At 48.0% G+C, this 16,244-nt stretch overlaps 2 protein-coding genes across 2 annotated transcripts in view; one reads left to right on the plus strand and one right to left on the minus strand.

Annotated features, from left to right (window-relative positions):
* LOC123017782 (zinc finger protein 585A-like) overlaps window positions 1-7,702 on the minus strand; it is a 102,240-nt gene extending 94,538 nt beyond the window's left edge. The window contains exons 1-4 of the mRNA XM_044419353.1: window positions 7,542-7,702; window positions 3,431-4,143; window positions 2,103-2,277; window positions 397-1,496 (exon numbers count right to left, since the gene is read on the minus strand). Coding sequence (XP_044275288.1) covers window positions 397-1,496; window positions 2,103-2,277; window positions 3,431-4,143; window positions 7,542-7,563 — 2,010 coding nt within the window. The 5' untranslated portion in view covers window positions 7,564-7,702. The remainder of the gene's footprint in view (window positions 1-396; window positions 1,497-2,102; window positions 2,278-3,430; window positions 4,144-7,541) is intronic.
* Window positions 1-16,244, plus strand: part of LOC123017783 (zinc finger protein 271-like) — a 104,727-nt gene that overhangs the window by 60,846 nt on the left and 27,637 nt on the right. The window lies entirely within an intron of this gene.

Genomic DNA, 16,244 nt, shown 5'->3' on the forward strand with positions numbered 1-16,244 from the left:
CGAGTAAAGGGGTACCAGCACTTTACCCATCTGAAAGTGATCCTCCTATTAATGCAGCTTAAATCAGCACTTGCCCTTTCAGCAGCCGCATCACGCTGTTGGCTCACTGCCGAACCGGCCCTTCCTCGGACTAGCCATTCTTACTCCGTCTAGCCTACCTCACAGGGTCATGATGAAGACAAAAAGGTAGGGAAGCAACCATACACACCACCTGCAACTCCTTGGGGGGAAAACGTAAGATAAATACCGCAGACATGCTGTTGTTTTCTAAAAAGGAGCCTTTATTTTTTTCTAGCAGTGCACCAAGGATTCCTTCAAGGTACGTGAGGGAGTCCCGGCCCGCAAGTCGAAAGCTACTTCAAACTAAACCTTACTAGGCCTAATCATGTATACAACCTGCCCTGTGTGTACCCTTTTATGTTTTTTGAGGTCGGAGCTGGAGACGAAGCTTTTCGGACACTCGGAGCACTTGTAGGGCTTCTCCCCCGTGTGGGTGCGCTGGTGCGTAATGAGGTTGGCTTTGACGCTGAAGCTCTTGCCACAGTAGGGGCAACTGTAGGGCTTCTCGCCCGTGTGTCTCCTCTGGTGTTGGACCAGGTGTGCCAGCTGGCTGAAGTTGTTGCCGCAATACGAACAGTTGTAGGGCTTCTCACCGGTGTGCACCCGTTTGTGTGTGAGCAGCCGAGAGTTTGTCACAAAGCGCTTCCCGCACTCGGAGCAGGGATAGGGTTTCTCCCCCGTGTGGGTCTTCTTATGTATGTTGAGGTTTCCCTTCTGGCTGAACCGTTTGCCGCACTCAAAGCACTGGTGCGGCTTGCCCCCATGGTCAGTTTCCTCGGTGGCGCCAAGGGAGCTGCCCCACAAGACCCGTTCCCCACAAGCTGCCCCTTTGGACGGCTTTTCTCCCTTCTGTGTCCTCCAGCGGTCAGAACTCAGGTGAAGGAACTGACCGCAGTCGTCGCCCCTCTTTTTGGACTTGCAACGGCAGCCCCCCTCTGGGACTTCGGGTGAGCCTTTGTCACGCCTCAGCGTGGCTGCGCGGCCGGACAATTCGCCACCACGCGACGGAAATTTGCATGGCTGCTCTCCTCCGGGGGCTCTCTCACGGACCGCGGCGCACGACTTCTTGTGGACGCGCTCGCCACACAGCGTGCATCGCCGCGGTTTCTCTGCCGCTTGCCCTTTCCGGTTCTTCAGGAAGCCGAAGTTCTGAGAGAGGCCGTTTTTGGCACTGGACGTCCTCTTCTTCTTCTGACTGAGGGCTCCGTCTTGGAAGTTCCTTTTGCGCAAGCCTTTATCACTTTTGACAGAACGGAAGGACTCTTTCGTACCCTTCCCTGGATTGTTTTCCTGGTGGCTCCCAAACACCTCTTCCGCCTCGGGGGCCTGAAAGCACTTCCCTTCGGTTCTTTCCAAAGACAGTCCCCATTCTGTAGGGCCAGGTATTTCCGGAAGTACCTCCTTCTCCGTGTTTCCTCGCATCTGCTCTTCGTGTTCTGGAACAAATGGATAATCACAACAACAATTATGTGGAATAGCCAGAGTGTTCATTGTTTCGCTTTCTAATTCAACTGACAAGATCCGAGGGCATCTTATTGAACGTTAGGCTGCCTTTCCACATACAAACACATCTATGGAGAAGAATTGCTGGAAAATGTCTGATGCGTTACTTTTAGAGGCAGCTTCCACTTTCTGTATGTCACTCTGCTTTTATGCACATTTTATCATCAGGCTATCACAAGCAGGTCCCGCATGGAAACGCTGCTGTGGCTATGCTAGCTGGGGATGATGGGATTTGTGATCCAGCACTTCTGCGGGGTGCCAGATGCAGCAAGGGCTCCACATGCAGAGAGTGAATTTGCTATTTCTGTGCAGTGGGGGTGCCAAACCTCAGGCCTAGGGTCCCAATCCGGCCCTCCACATTTCACCACATGCCCCTAGCCCCAGCTCTAAACCAGAGCCCATTTGGTGGTTTCCTAGTCAGGCTCAGTAACTGGCAGGAAAAGCGTTACACAAAAATATAACACACTGGGCATATTTAGGCCCTTTCCACAAGAATGAAGCCTCCGAAAGCATCTCTGAGGAAAAGAGCTCCGACACACCTCCTTGGACCTGCTTAGCCTTGAACCCGGTACTCAGAAGGTCTGCCCTACCAAGTGAGTCAGCATCCTCCTCCTCCTCCTCTTCCTCCGAGGAGATGCAGCTCTCCACCATGTCCGATGGTTCCTGCTCTGATGAGGGGGAATTAACAAACGCCTCTCCCGGAAGTCCAGATGCCTGAAATCCAAGCATGTGTTATTCGTCAAGGTAGCACAGGTCAGCCTTCCCAGTTTGGTACCAGCCCTAGATATGCCAGGTTGCAACATCCACCAGCCCCACTTTCACATGCATACATCCATCATCGCTCTGCCGACTACACCAAGGCACACCTAATAAAAAGGACCTGAGAAGAGCGTTCGTTTTGGATGCCAGCTTATGGTTCCCTTCATATTCCAGGGAGGGGCAATCCAAAACCCACCCAACAAAATGCCACAAAGCATTGTGCAAGCTTTCATGTTCTCCAGAACACTTCACCAGGCTCGGTGATACAGAAGGCAGGAGAGGAGGGAAAGAAATGGAAAAGCGTTTAAAACTTTGGCCAGGTGCTGCTGGAAGGATGCCAGCAGCTTAAGCTCTGCTTCTAGACAGGCTGAATGAATAAGGGTGCAGACATTTGCATGTTTAGGCAGAAAAAAAGTCCCGCATCTCTCAGCATTCCTTGGAAGGCGAGTATCGGCAGCTGCAGGACTTCTTTCCCGCTAAACCAGCATAGGATCATGCCTAAGTCACTGAGAGGTGCTTCAGGGACCAGATTCCACCTGGCAATGCATTCTGGGACAAAGAATCAGTGGCTGGCCACCATTTCTGAAAACAGAAAGGCCTGCTGCAGCTCCATTCTGACTCCTGCCTGGGACCAAAACACGCGCTTCTGAATGGACAGAGAGCATGAATGAAGAGAAACACAGCACTCTTGCATATTAGCTAGCCTGGAGATTAATCTTAGGTAGCACCCCTTGAGGCCCCTTCCCCTCATACAACTAGGTACTAGCATCCAAGTTGGCATTAACAGACTTTTATCTTTTAATTGATCGTATGAAGGATCAGCTCAAAGGAATGAAAAAAAGACTGCACAAAAGCATTCATTTTTTCCTTCACAAGATAGCAGAAAGAAAAGGAAACCCACGCGAATGTCCCTGACTGAGCTGCTTCTGGTTTCGGTGAAACACCTCTGCTTGGCAGGATCAGAGGTTGTCAGTGAGCCATGCGAACCTGAACTGATGGATTGTTTATGGGCTAAACAATCCATGGTCTGTTGCTCTGCCTCCTGAGCAACTGGTTTCACTCTGCCTAAGGACAGGCCCTGGCTGAGCCCATCAGACACCATCCCTACCTTCTCTTCGTGGCTCTCGGCTTCCTGCAGCCTCAGGAGGAAGCTTTCGGCCAGGGCTAGAGCCTGGGCACAGGAGGCCGGGCCACTCTTGCAGACCCAGATCTGCATCTCCAGGGGCAGGATGGTCAGGAACTGCTCCAGGATCACCAGGTCCACAATCTGCTCCTTGCTGTGCCGCTCCGGCACTAGCCACTGGCGGCACAGCTCCTGCAGTTCGCTCAGAATCGCTCGGGGGCCCTCGATCTCCTGGTAGCAGAAGTGCCGGAAGTGCTGGCGCTTGATCTCCAAGCAGTCAGCAGCGTCCTTGTCCAGGACTGGGCCCTTCGATGCTCCGGAACATTCTGAGCTTTCATAAGTCTCGTGGGCTTTCCCACCCAGGCCCGGAAATGTAGGCGTCCCCACGCCGCGCTCTCCTCTGGGCAACCAGCTGGTGTCTTTTACTGTACGAAAAGAAGCCTTAAATTCCTTCATGTCCTCTTTTGAGACAGGCTCAAATAGCCGCGAAGGCCTCCAAACGGAGTAGGGAGACTGTGCTCCCTTTGGGTCCTTTTTCTGGCACCGCTGCCGCTCCACTTCCTGCTTGTTATGGGGTGACACTGCCCCACGCAGAGCTGCCTTGAAAACACGGGGCTCTCTTTCGCTTCGGTTCTCTCTTGACCCCGACCCCAGCAGGTTATATTCCGCCATTCTTGATCTTGTTGGCTGCACCTGAGCTGGGAAAGGAATTTTGATGCAATCAGATGCAACATTGTGCGCATTTACATTGTTCTATATTTTACTCTTGTAAAAAATAGGTATTGTGCCTTACATTCCACCTGTTCCTAGAAAGTTTCAGTCTGTGAATTATTTGTAATCTGTCCATTGGTGACTGGGAAGGTGAAAAAATAAAAAATAAATGAATTACCACCCAGTTTTGGCTCTTGGGTGGTACAGAAATGAAATAAGAAATAACTCATAAAATGAACCGAAGCCAGTGCTGAGGTAGAGTTTAAACAAAAACAAAAACTTAAACAATTTTATACTGCTGTCTATAAAGGTCTCTTCCTCAACTTTCCTCTGAGAAAAAGTTACAAGAGCTGGGACTCTGAAATAAAGTCCCAAAGCTGGGACTTACCTTTGAAATAAAATAAGTGAAAGGAGCCATGACAGAGGTGTACAAAATTATCAATTTTGTGGAGAACTTATCTACAGAAACATTTTTCTCCATTGCTCAAGGAGTCATCCCATGAAACTGCTTGGTGAGAGATGCTGGACAGACAGTACTTAGTTAAAACTGTGCAATTTACTACCACAAATGTAGTGATGGTCACCAATCTGTGTGTTGTGTTTAGAGGGAATCAGGCCAGTTCATGGGGGAGAAGGCTATCCATGGCTACAGGCTAGCTGCAGAATGAGAAATAGTCTCTATAAACCATTTTATTTAACTGGTATTTTAAAAACTAGCCTGTAACAGTCATGGATGTCATTTATTGCTCAGATTGTTTTTAATGCATTTGATTTGTATTGATGGTGAACCGTCCCGAGATGCCTTGCATAAGGGACATACAAAAGTTTTAAATAAATAAATACCTTACAGACTTCTCACAAGCAGTTGGTTAGCCACCATGTGAACAGAACGCCAGACTAGTTCAGCCTTAGTCTGCTCAGATTCTACTGAATTCATTGCTACTTACTCCCACATAAAGGACCAAATTACCTGAGAAACTGCCTGTCCTAGAAGACTCTGTTTTCTGTTTGGACCATACCCAGGACCAGGCGGGGGTAGGACAGACAGGGCCCCCTCAAGTGTGGCACCAAAACTGTGGGAATTCCTTTAAGGGAGATTCACTAGGACTTTAGGCCAAAGGACTGCATAGCTGAGCAGCAGGGCACGTTCTGGGTTCAGTCCCCAACATCTCCAACTAAGCACAGGACCATGCCTAAAATCAGGGCAATGGAGAATATAGACTGGGATTTACTGGTAGATCTCTGGGCGATCTGTAGAATCCACAAGATAACTTCTAACTCCTTAGTGGCAGCAACAACAGAAGGGCTTTTCCCACCTAAATTAGACTGATGACACAAAGTGCGCGTGCGTGCGTGCGTGTACATGCATGTGTTTTGCAGAACACAAAGTGCACAAAAGTATCACAAGCCTGGCTTGGTTCTGGCACTGAAAGCAACTTCTTCAGCTCAAAAAGTACTCAGAAGCATCCTGTTCTTTACAGAGTGAAGGAAGGCCTGGCCCCACTGGTCTGATTCTGCTCCAGGTCTGACAAGAACTGCCCACCTCTGGCTGCAGCTGGCCAGGAAGTCGATCCCCCAAGGCATTCTGATTTCCCATTTTTTAACAATTAGCAACCACAAAAGGCTTTCTTTCCTTTCAAAATCCAGCAACTATGCTCTCTCCTCTGCAGGCATTCAAATGCAGATTTGTAGTCCTATATGCAGGGCACCCCAGTGCATAGTTCATGGGGCCCATTAGATCATTGGGTCTGCCCCCAACCCAGTACTTTGCACCTGGCTCTGGTCCCTGGAAGACCTAAAGGGTTTTAGGAAAATAAAAAGTGGCAGCAAACAAGACTAAAGGCTGTGCATCGCCCAAAAATGAGTACAGCTATTTGGTTTGCTTTTTCCCAAGGAGTTTCAGAAACAGATGCTAATTTGAGAATAATAAAGCCTAAAGTGACGGATCTTGACTAATCTTGGAAGCTAAGCAGGGTAGGGTCTGGCTGAAATCTGGATGGGTGACTTAAAATACTGTGAACTGCCCAGAAAGCTTCCGCAATGGGCTGTATAGAAATGCAATACAATAACAGTAATTTAAATAAAAATGCAATCTACTCCATCATAGAGAGGAAGTCCATGGCCAAGGTGACTGCCTGGTTAGTTTGTCATCCTGGGGCTGTGTCAGGGCCTCCACTTTAAAATGGAGGACTGTACTCTCTAAAATAGGGCACATGACCACTTGGACGAGGTGGAGGCAGTATTCCTAGGACAGTTGGTAGAAGTGTATGTAATTCCATTTGATGTTTGATTTGTTACTTGTTTTGCCCACTGTTTCCTTTTTCTCTCCGAAGAGGACTGGGCCAGTCTCACTGTTTATGCCTCTACAGATACCCAGTGCTGTAATACTAATCAGCAATCCCACAATGCTTTCCTCAGCTATCCCCACTGTAGATTTATATTTATTTATTTAGCAGACTGATATACCTGCTAAATAAATTTGGGGAAGTGGTAGAGATGGTGAGGAAACACATTGGAAAGATTGTACATCTTGTCAATAGCTGTCAATAAAAATCAACTTATAATATTAACACTGATATTTTGAAGTTCCTATCCTCTGGATGTTTTAACAGAGTGTTTTACCCAGTTTTAACAGTTCTGGCAAGCTGCTTTACTATCCCATTCACAGAAAAGAAGATGCACTTTGTAACGGAAAACCAAAGGCTGCTGTCCTATAACCAAAAGCACTAGAAGAAGTCTTACTGAACTCAATGGAATTTATATCTGAGTAGCCATAGACAAAAGCAGTCCCCAGCTGGGCGCTCTGGCTGGGGATGATGGGGGGGAATAGCCCAACATATTTGGAGAGCATTCAGTCAGGGAAAGCTACTGCATAGGACTGCACTGGAAACCCTTTACAGGAGTCAATCTTTATTCCCTGCTATTGCTTTCTGTAAAGTCTCTATCCTCATTTTATTCCCCTTTTCCATTTTTTTTAATGTTTTGAGGCTCGGATCGGTACACCCCCTTACGAGAGAGAGAGAGAGGACCACTTTTCGCACCCCAGAGTATAATTTCATAACCGTGGAAGCCCTACGCACATCTTCCCAGAAGTCAGCCCCACGCAATTCAACGGGGCTCACTCCGAGGAAGTGCAAAGCAGGCGCAGAGCGGCGGCCCCAGGAGCAGCGCCTCCGCGACGACTCGGAAGTCAGCTGCACCAGGTCCAAAGGGGCGGCGGACTCGCAGGGAAGCAAGCGCGCGCAGGACCGCAGCCGCGAGGGTCACGCGCCTCCGGCTCCACTCCGCGTCCTCGTGGCCCCCTCCCCCCCGCTCGGGACCGGCCCCCCCCCCCCGCAATCCTCCCCCTCCCCCACCTGAATTGCTCCTCCGGGCTTGAACTCACCTTCTCTTCTCGGCCTCTGCATTTCAACTTTTAAGCCATCTCGCAACGCCGCCGCGGCTCCAAGGATGGGGAAGCATACAAAGGACAGTTTCTCACCGAGAAAGGAAGGGTGCAGGACAGGAAGGGGAGGAAGACGGAGGCGACCCTTTCGCCCAATTCCCCCTCCTCCTCTCCCTCCTTTTATACCTCTCTAGGCGTGGGAGCTCTGTGTCCTTAACCCCTTGAGACAAGGAGGCGGCGCAGGCGCGCTGGTCACTCTCCTGCAACAAGTGGGGCCGTCCTTTCCCGCGTCCCGGCGGGCGCGTCCTTTGCTCTTCCGCTCTCCCCGCCCCCCTGAGTTATCGCTCCCAGAAAGCTGTGCGGGCACGCCCCCAATACTTTAGGGGGGGTTTCGGGTGGACTCCCCCAAAAATAACCCATTCATTTATTTATTTCATATACCGCCCCCTAGCCTAAAAGGCGCTCTGGGCGGTTTACAAAGTTATCTCATAAAAGCTAATATAACAATATACCGATAAAAACAGGAAAAACAGGCAATAAACAATAATAAAAACAACCCCAGGACAACTAATGAAATTGGCACACGGGTACAGCAGCAGCATCTACTAAAACCCTATTAACACGACAACTTTTAACTATTGAAATGTCTAGAAAATAGAAAGGTTTTCACCTGGCACCAATTTCTGTCCAAGCCTGCAGGTGCTTTCTGCTTGGATTGTGTGGATGGGGCTGCTTTGGCTACCTAAGAATTGACAATCAGAGAATAGATTCCACATTAATGAAATACAAGCAGGGGAAAGCAGATTTCAGCTTGTAGGGATTCATTATTAAAATTATTATTAATAATAATAACTAGGTTATTGTTACTAGGGCATTTTTACTAAATTACTCTTATTTTACCCCCATTGCATTAATTTATTATTTATTAATTTTCTGCACTGCCCATAGCCAGGATGGCTCTCTGGGTGGTTTACAAAGACATAACAACATATACAATAAAACAGTAGTATTAAATCTAACATACATACTAGAACAAAGAAATAACAGTAAAACACAGTAAAGCCCTCACAATAAAAACCCCACTGCAGTTGCAATTCAAATCAAACCAAGAGCAAAGTAGCACTAAAATACAATAAATAGCATATTTAAAAGTTATCTTAAGAATTATTTCAATGTTAAAGTGTTGGGCAGGTACGAAGGTTTTCACATGGTGCAGAAAGGAGTAGAGAGAGGATGCCAGGTGAACTGATTCCAGAGTTGGTGTGTCACTACATAGAAACAGAGCAACTCAGAAGGGGTCTCCCAGGCCATCCAGTCTGACCCCCAGCTCCACTCACAACATGCCCACCATGGGCATGTCCAGCCTATCTTTGAACACCCTCACCGATGGGGCCTCAACCACCTCCATGGAAGCCCATTTCACACCCTCGGGGTCCTGACTGTCAGGAAGTGCTTCCTGACATCCAAATTGAACCTTGGTTCCCTGAGCTTTGCTCCGCCTGAAGAGACCCTTCTCTTTGTAGCCACCCTCTTAGTTTCCTTCTCATTCTCCTCTGAGAAGAATCTCTCAGATGACAATCTTAGGGTCCAGTATGCACTTTATGGATCCTGTTCACTAGAATCAGAGCCTGGTGCAAAAGACAACTTGAATTGTGAGTATCGGAACAGAGGTCAGAGCCCTTCCACACACAACTCCACTCCAAGTTACTCCAGGCTTTCTTTGTTTCAGCAGTACAATTTATCACAGCAGGGGAATTTTTATTTTTATTTTTTGGGTTGCTCTAGTTTGTTATGAAATGGGAGTCAGAAGCCCTTGTTAATCTACTGCAAAACCCTGAGACCCGCCAACCAGTTCTGATCCACCTCTGTCATACAAAAAATGGGAATTAGCATCAGTTGCCAAAGACTTTGTGGGGAGGCAAGCACCGGGTAGGGGAAGCTGTCCTCAGTGGCCCCTCCTCTCCCTTGCCACTGCAGCCCCGTGCATTTCCTTGTGTTACTCCTCAGGGCCCAATCCGCACCCCCACCCACAGCGAGCAGGCCCCGCAAGTGTGAGCTGTTGCTCTTTCTTGCTTTAGTCACACTTCAGGGGGGCAGACAGTAGATCCCCAGATGTATTGTATGGGACTTCCAGCTCGCAGAAGCCTCTGGCAGCATGACCGATGGGCAGGAGAGCTGGGAGCTGAAGACCAAAATATCTGGAGGTCTCCTGGGCCACCCCAGATTAGGAGAAATATGGGATTTGGCAGTGGGACTCTCGCAGGGGTGTGTATCCGGGAAGAAACCTGATAGTGTGGACTCATAAACCAGCCTTGGGAATTCATGCCACCAAAAAGCCCTCCTTGCTTCGAGGAATTTGACTCGGGCAGGCTGCATCAAATGGAGACTTGGGCATGTGAGGGCAGGCAGGGCTAATTCTTACCACATTCCATACTCCTTTATTGGCTGAGGGCATCCAAACCATGAGCGGGGCCAGCCCTCCTTTCACTGTGTTTTTCAATGTGTTTGTTTTGCATGTCATAATTAAGATTTTTAAATAGTTAGCTCCCATGAGCACCATCATTTGGCAGAAAGATGAGCTATAAAATAATAATTATGAAGTAATAAAATTGTCTGCACTGTATCAGGTCGTTGCTTTGGGGCATTGTGAAAGAGCAGAAAATGGTTAGTTATGTAAAAGACAGTCCTTAACCTATTGATAGAAAAAAGCCCTTCTACTGGAGAATTGTAGGACTTTTTCTGTTTAAACATACATAGGACTACATGCAGAATGTATTAACATTGTATTTCTAATCCTAACCTTAATCCATGGCTGAGGGAAACAGGATAATCTAAGCTGAGTTTATCAAGCCAGAAGTACTGGACTAGAGTTCAAGGAGTTCTAGTCCGCCTAGCTAAGAAGCTCACTGGGTGACTTCGGGCCAGTCGCAGACTCTCAGCCCAACCTACCTCACAGGGTTGTTGTGAGGATAAAATGTTGAACAGGAGAATTGCACAAGCCACCTTGATTTCCTTGAAAGGAAAAGGGGCAGGATATAACACCTATAGTGGGGAGCTATAAACTTTTTGTCAGAGAAAACTGAAATGTGCAGCAAGCACAGACAGTCTAACTACCTTAACAGTTACTTTCTCAGAAGTTGTTGGGTGAGAAACCTAATAAGGGCACAATCCTGTGCATGTTTACACAGGAAGAAAAATCCTACAATTCTCAGTGCTACTCAGCCAGTGAGAGAGAATGCAGCTTTTTGGAAATTCTTCTTAGCTGCCTTGATTCTTCTTCCACAGGGCTCATCTTCCTATATGCTTTCTAATTTTATCTTAATTACACTTTCAGTCAAGTTATCTGGAACAGAAATTAAGCTAACCAGCCTGTAGTGCCCCTGATCCTCTTTGGTTCTCTTCAAAATTGGTCTTACACTGGCCATTATCAAGTTCTCTGCTACCGAAGCTGATCTTCAGGACTCAATAGACTTTTTTGTTAGATAATCAACCATTTCATATTGGCATTATGTAAGAATATTAGCATCTGGGTGGTCCTGTAGCTGTCTAGATGCTATTTAGCAGTGGTAGGATTGCTCTGTTATTACATCAGCCCCACCTGGTCAGGCCTGGCTGCTGAATTAGGTTAGTTTTGCAAGGCTGAAAGTTTACACTCAACTTGCTTTCTGTAGAATTCAGATTATTGTCCCCAAGGCAAACCAAAACAGGGCTTCCCTAAAAGCTCAATGCCTTATTGCAGCCATCCTGTAAAAGCTCATGACTACAGATATTCTGGTTCTCTCTTCTCCTGCACTCCTGAGCATTGCACCTACAAAAATATTGTGGGTAGCAAGCTGCATCAGTCCCATGAGGCTGCTGAATGGGAAGTCTTGTGTTCTATGCTGGTTTAGAAATGTGGATGGTTGCCCAGAATGGAAGCTACAGTGTGTTTTCTGTGGATGTTTTGCAGGTTGCTAAGTAAATCTGATCTATTCATGGAAGGGGGGGGGGTAAATTTGGTTGACTTGGCTCCCTCAGAGGCTGATATTCCAGCTTGCTCTCCAGAAACAAAGATTCCCCTCCTGGCTTAAGTTTTACTGCTAAAGGTGGGCAAAAGGACTAGGAGACAGAGGCAGGGTCCAGAACTAGAAACTCAGTTCAGGTATTGAAAACACATTCCTGGACTCAGGTTGTATTAGGTACTAGGTGTGTCTTGTTGTTTTTTGCCCCTGTCTGGTGTATATTGAAAACCTAATAAAAGACAATATAGATACACCTGAAGTCTGCCCCCCCCCCCCCCACACGCGCGCGCGCGCACACACACACACACACACCTGGATCCAGGGAAAATACTAGCCCAGGTATGGGGAACATGTGGCCCTCCAGATGTTGCCAAATTGCGATCCCCATCAGCCCTAGCAAATACAGAGGGCTGATGCTAATTACAGCCCAAACATTTTTAATGTTTTTTAATCAATGTGGTTTTTAAACTTGCTTCTAACATTTTATGCTGTTTGCTATTCTTGATTTTAAATTCTTGTGAACCACCTTGGTTGGTACAGAAAGACAGAATATAAATGTAATAATGAAACCTCCAAAGGGCTGTAAAGTTTGCACGAAGACTAAAGGTGCTAGGGTGGCCAGCTGTCCTTTTTTTTTTTTTTAAGGGGGCAGACTTTTTTTTTTGAAGGACAATCCAGTTCAAGTCCTATTAAAGATAAAGAACCATTGGAAGGAATGACCTAGGCCTGAACATGCCCATTGGTGGCACATCTGACTGATCCCAGTTTCCCTGTTACAGTGAGATGTACTGTGCTTCTCTAGGGAGTTATAATCTCTCTATGCACATTGATTTGTATGCAAGGTTTGGGTTTTTTTATGCATGCCCTCTTTTTAAATGTTTCTTAAGTGGTGCCGCTAATTCCCAGGAAGCTGTCCCCCCCACGCCCGCTCCTGCTTTTCCAGACCCTGCTCCAGAACGAACAGCCCTTTCCTCTGTTCTCTGCTACCCCCAGACCCAATTAGCACATTCCTTGGGGGGGGGGACGGGGGAGCGAGAAAGGGGGCGCTTAATGAGGCCTCTTTCTCGTCCAAACGGGAGGGGAGGGGAGGGGAGGGCCAATGGTTGTCCCCGCGGGTTCCCAGGTTCCTCTGCCAGGGAAACCGGGCGCCCTCCCGCCCGAGGATCGCGCGCAGACCCAGCAGGCGAGGCGGCCCGCGCAGCCCGCGGCTCGCAGCCACCGCGCACGCCCTTGGCCCCCGGCGAGCTGCCGGTGCGCGCGTCCCACCGGCGCGGGTTTGGCGGGCAGGCGGGCGGGCGGGCTCCCCTCAGGCCAACGCGGCCCCTGGTGGAGGCGGCGCCCCGTTGAGTTCCTCTCCCGGGAAAGCGCAGCTGTTCCTCTGGCGGCTTCCCTGCGCTCTCCCAGTCAGTCACTGGCTTGTTGTTGCTAGTCGCGAAGTCGGGTCCGACCCATCGCGACCCCATGGACAACATTCCTCCAGGCCTTCCTGCCCTCCACCATCCCCTGGAGTCCACCCAAGCTCTCACAGATTGCTTCAGGGACTCCATCCAGCCACCTCATTTTCTGCGGTCCCCTTCTTCTTTTGCCCTCAATCGTTCCCAGCATTAGGCTCTTCTCCAGGGAGTCCTTCCTTCTCATTAGGAGGCCAAAGTATTTGAGTTTCATCGTCAGTATCTGTCCTTCTGAAGAGCAGTCAGGGTTGATCTCCTGTAGGACTGACCGGTTTGATCGCCTTGCGGTCCAAGGGACTCACAGGAGTCTCCTCCAGCACCACAGTTCAAAGACCTCAGTCCTTCGGCACTCAGCCTTCCTTATGGTCCAGCTTTCACAGCCGTACATTGCAACTGGGAAAACCATAGCCTTGACTATACGCACTTTTGTTGGCAGGGTGATGTCTCTGCTTTTTAGTATGCTGTCTAAATTTGCCATAGCTTTCCTCCCAAGGAGCAAGCGTCTTTTCATTTCTTGGCTGCAGTCCCCGTCTGCGGTGATCTTGGAGCCCAGGAGAATAAGCTGCTGGAGGCTGATACTTTCAGAGAGGAAATCTGGTGTTCCCATCAGCTGCAGACAGCTGAGACAAAGGTGTCCATGGGTTTCCGAATGGACCCATTTAATCATCTATTTCCACAGAGGCAGTGTAGTTGTCAAAGCGGTTTTCCTGAATGGTTCCTCAATCAGACACATTTGCATGTTTAAGCACAGAGGGTGATTCAAACTGCAAGGAATCTACCGAACTGACATGCCAATAAAGTAATCAGTAATATCAAGATGCCATTGTACTAACATCTGGAAACGTAACACTTTATGTGACTAGCAGGTTATAAAAGTGTTTGTACATGGGCTGTGATTTTGTAGTTGAGTTTGCCTCTACCTGGGAGCGCACTATTGTAATTATTGCAGGACTTGGGGCACCAATTCAATAAAGCCGCAGGGGTTCAGATGTACGGGTAATTCCTCACAAATTGAAACCGGAAATTGACACCAACAACAGCAGGGGGTTGGATCTGATGGCTTTCATGGCCCCATCCAACCCTTTCCTTCCCCTTCCCTTCACAGCTGTCTTGAGTTCTTGAGAGAAACAAAGGTGGAATATAAATAAAATAAATGCAAATATATTCTATTCCTGCAGGCAGGGCAGTAAACTGCAACATTTCAAGGTGGACCTGCCTGCAAACAGATTAGTTTAGTGCAGAGCTGAGTAAACTCAGGTCCAAGGACCAAATCTGGCCCTCCAGGGATCCCGATTCTGTCCTTGGGGTCCCTCAGATGGCCAAACCCCCTTTCACAGATTCCACCCCCTTTATCCCAACCATGGATTGCCTGGTTTCCCCACAATTACACATTTTCCCCATTCTAAAAAGCGGAAATGTCCCTTCTAAGTCTCAATTAACAAGAGGAAGAAGTTTAAGCTAACAAAAATTGGCATTATTTTGATGTTTGGGCCTGACTTTGTCCCTGCCCCCTCAATGGAACAGAGCCATGGAGAGAACTCCTATGAAGCAGAATTTGGCCTTCAGGCTGAAAGAGGGGCCCAGGCCTTTGGTTCATGAGACCTTAGAGCTGGGAAACAGGGGCGAAGGGCTGGCAGGACCTTCTCTTTGAGAATGGCCAGGGTTTTACACAACCCTACAATGGCTCATGTGCTCCAGGTGTTCTGTGTTCCCTCCACGCAGAGCAGCTTTTCAGATATTTATAATAACAATAACAATAATAGAAGCCTGCAACTTTTCCTTTTAAATGTTCTTCAAGCTAAACAGTCAGCTGCTCGCATGTAGAAAACCAGCATTTGTAGGAACCCAAACTGGAATCCTTCTCTCCAACATACTAATTTTGCAGGTTCAGGGACTAAAAAAATATTTAAAAAATCAACAGGTTTTTTTGCATAATTCGCTAAGAGGGTATGTCAAAAACTCCAGGAGTAACGGAAACATCCACAACTCATCATTTAATAAGCACATCACAAAGCTTATATGAGAAATAGCTATATTAAAAACATGACATGTTTTGAAATTCCTCACTCTACAGCGTAAGGGGACAAAAATGAGTGCCTGCATTACATTTATTTTGCAGGTGCATAAATGTTTCTGCTGAGCAATGCACAAGGCCTTGAATGTCAGAGCACGTTTTGGAGATACCATCCATCCATACACATTTCAGGTCACACTGGTGCTGATCTCAAATTTCCAGGTGCCTTGTTCACAGGGTGCCCATTCCTTTCTCTTTAGTGCATCCTGAAAAGGTGGCAATGTCTCCCCAATGTGCGAACAGGTAGCATATCAAAAGCTATCAACATTCAGGTCTGTTCAAGGTATCTCAAAAGGTCCCACTTAAGGGACACTTCCAAAACAATGACCAGTAACTTCACCATCTGCCTGAGAAAATTTGCTACATATTAGTCCATGTTGCTGTTTCCAGAGAAGTGCACTAGGGGTTCAACTCCAGCAGAAACTGCTCCCCTCAGGCCTTGTGGAGCCCCCAAGCTGGTCACTCTGTTCTCTGAAGAATGACTGCATGCTCAAGAAGACTCTGGGAAACCTTCTAGAGTCTCCATTTCTTACGCCTTCTCTCCATGACTTTGCGGTTTCTCCAAACATCCTTTTCTGCTCCTTCCTTACACGGGTGCAAATGACAGGTCACATTAAGGGATGTGAGGCCCAAATCAGAAATGTATCTCGTGCGTAAAGCAGACAGTGGGCACAGGGCTTACTGCTGGTGATCCAACTTTCAGAGCAGCAAAGGCAAGAGGATGTAATCATGCCTTCTGGATTGTCCGTCTGGAAGGTACCCGTCTCCCCCAGTCTGGTAACTTCCACATACTTTGGACTTCCAGCCTTCCAGACCATTGGTCTTGCTGGCTGGGGCTGAACTCCAAAGGATTCAGAAGATGGCAGGCTGGGGAAGCCCACTGTCCTCCTGTGGTTTGCCTCACTGCAAATTTGTTTCCCCAGGTGCTTTTCTCTAAGCTGGTATCAGAATTTGGCAGATGAAGAAAGTAATCAGAGTACAAGAGCAGCAGAGGGGAGGGCTGCAGGTGGTGGGGAGGATTTAGAATGGAGATCTGAGAAGGACAGGCCCCAGGCCTGGTCTGGCAGCCCCAGGACTTCCAGCAGCCATCACTGCCAAGTACAAAAGGCAAACCATCTAGGAGCAAGCTGCATGGTTTCTGCCACGAAGGACTTGTTCCTAGAGTGTCCCTGCCCCA

The sequence above is a fragment of the Varanus komodoensis genome, unplaced genomic scaffold (assembly GCF_004798865.1).
Source record: "Varanus komodoensis strain SLA01 unplaced genomic scaffold, ASM479886v1 scaffold102, whole genome shotgun sequence".
NCBI lineage: Eukaryota > Metazoa > Chordata > Lepidosauria > Squamata > Varanidae > Varanus > Varanus komodoensis.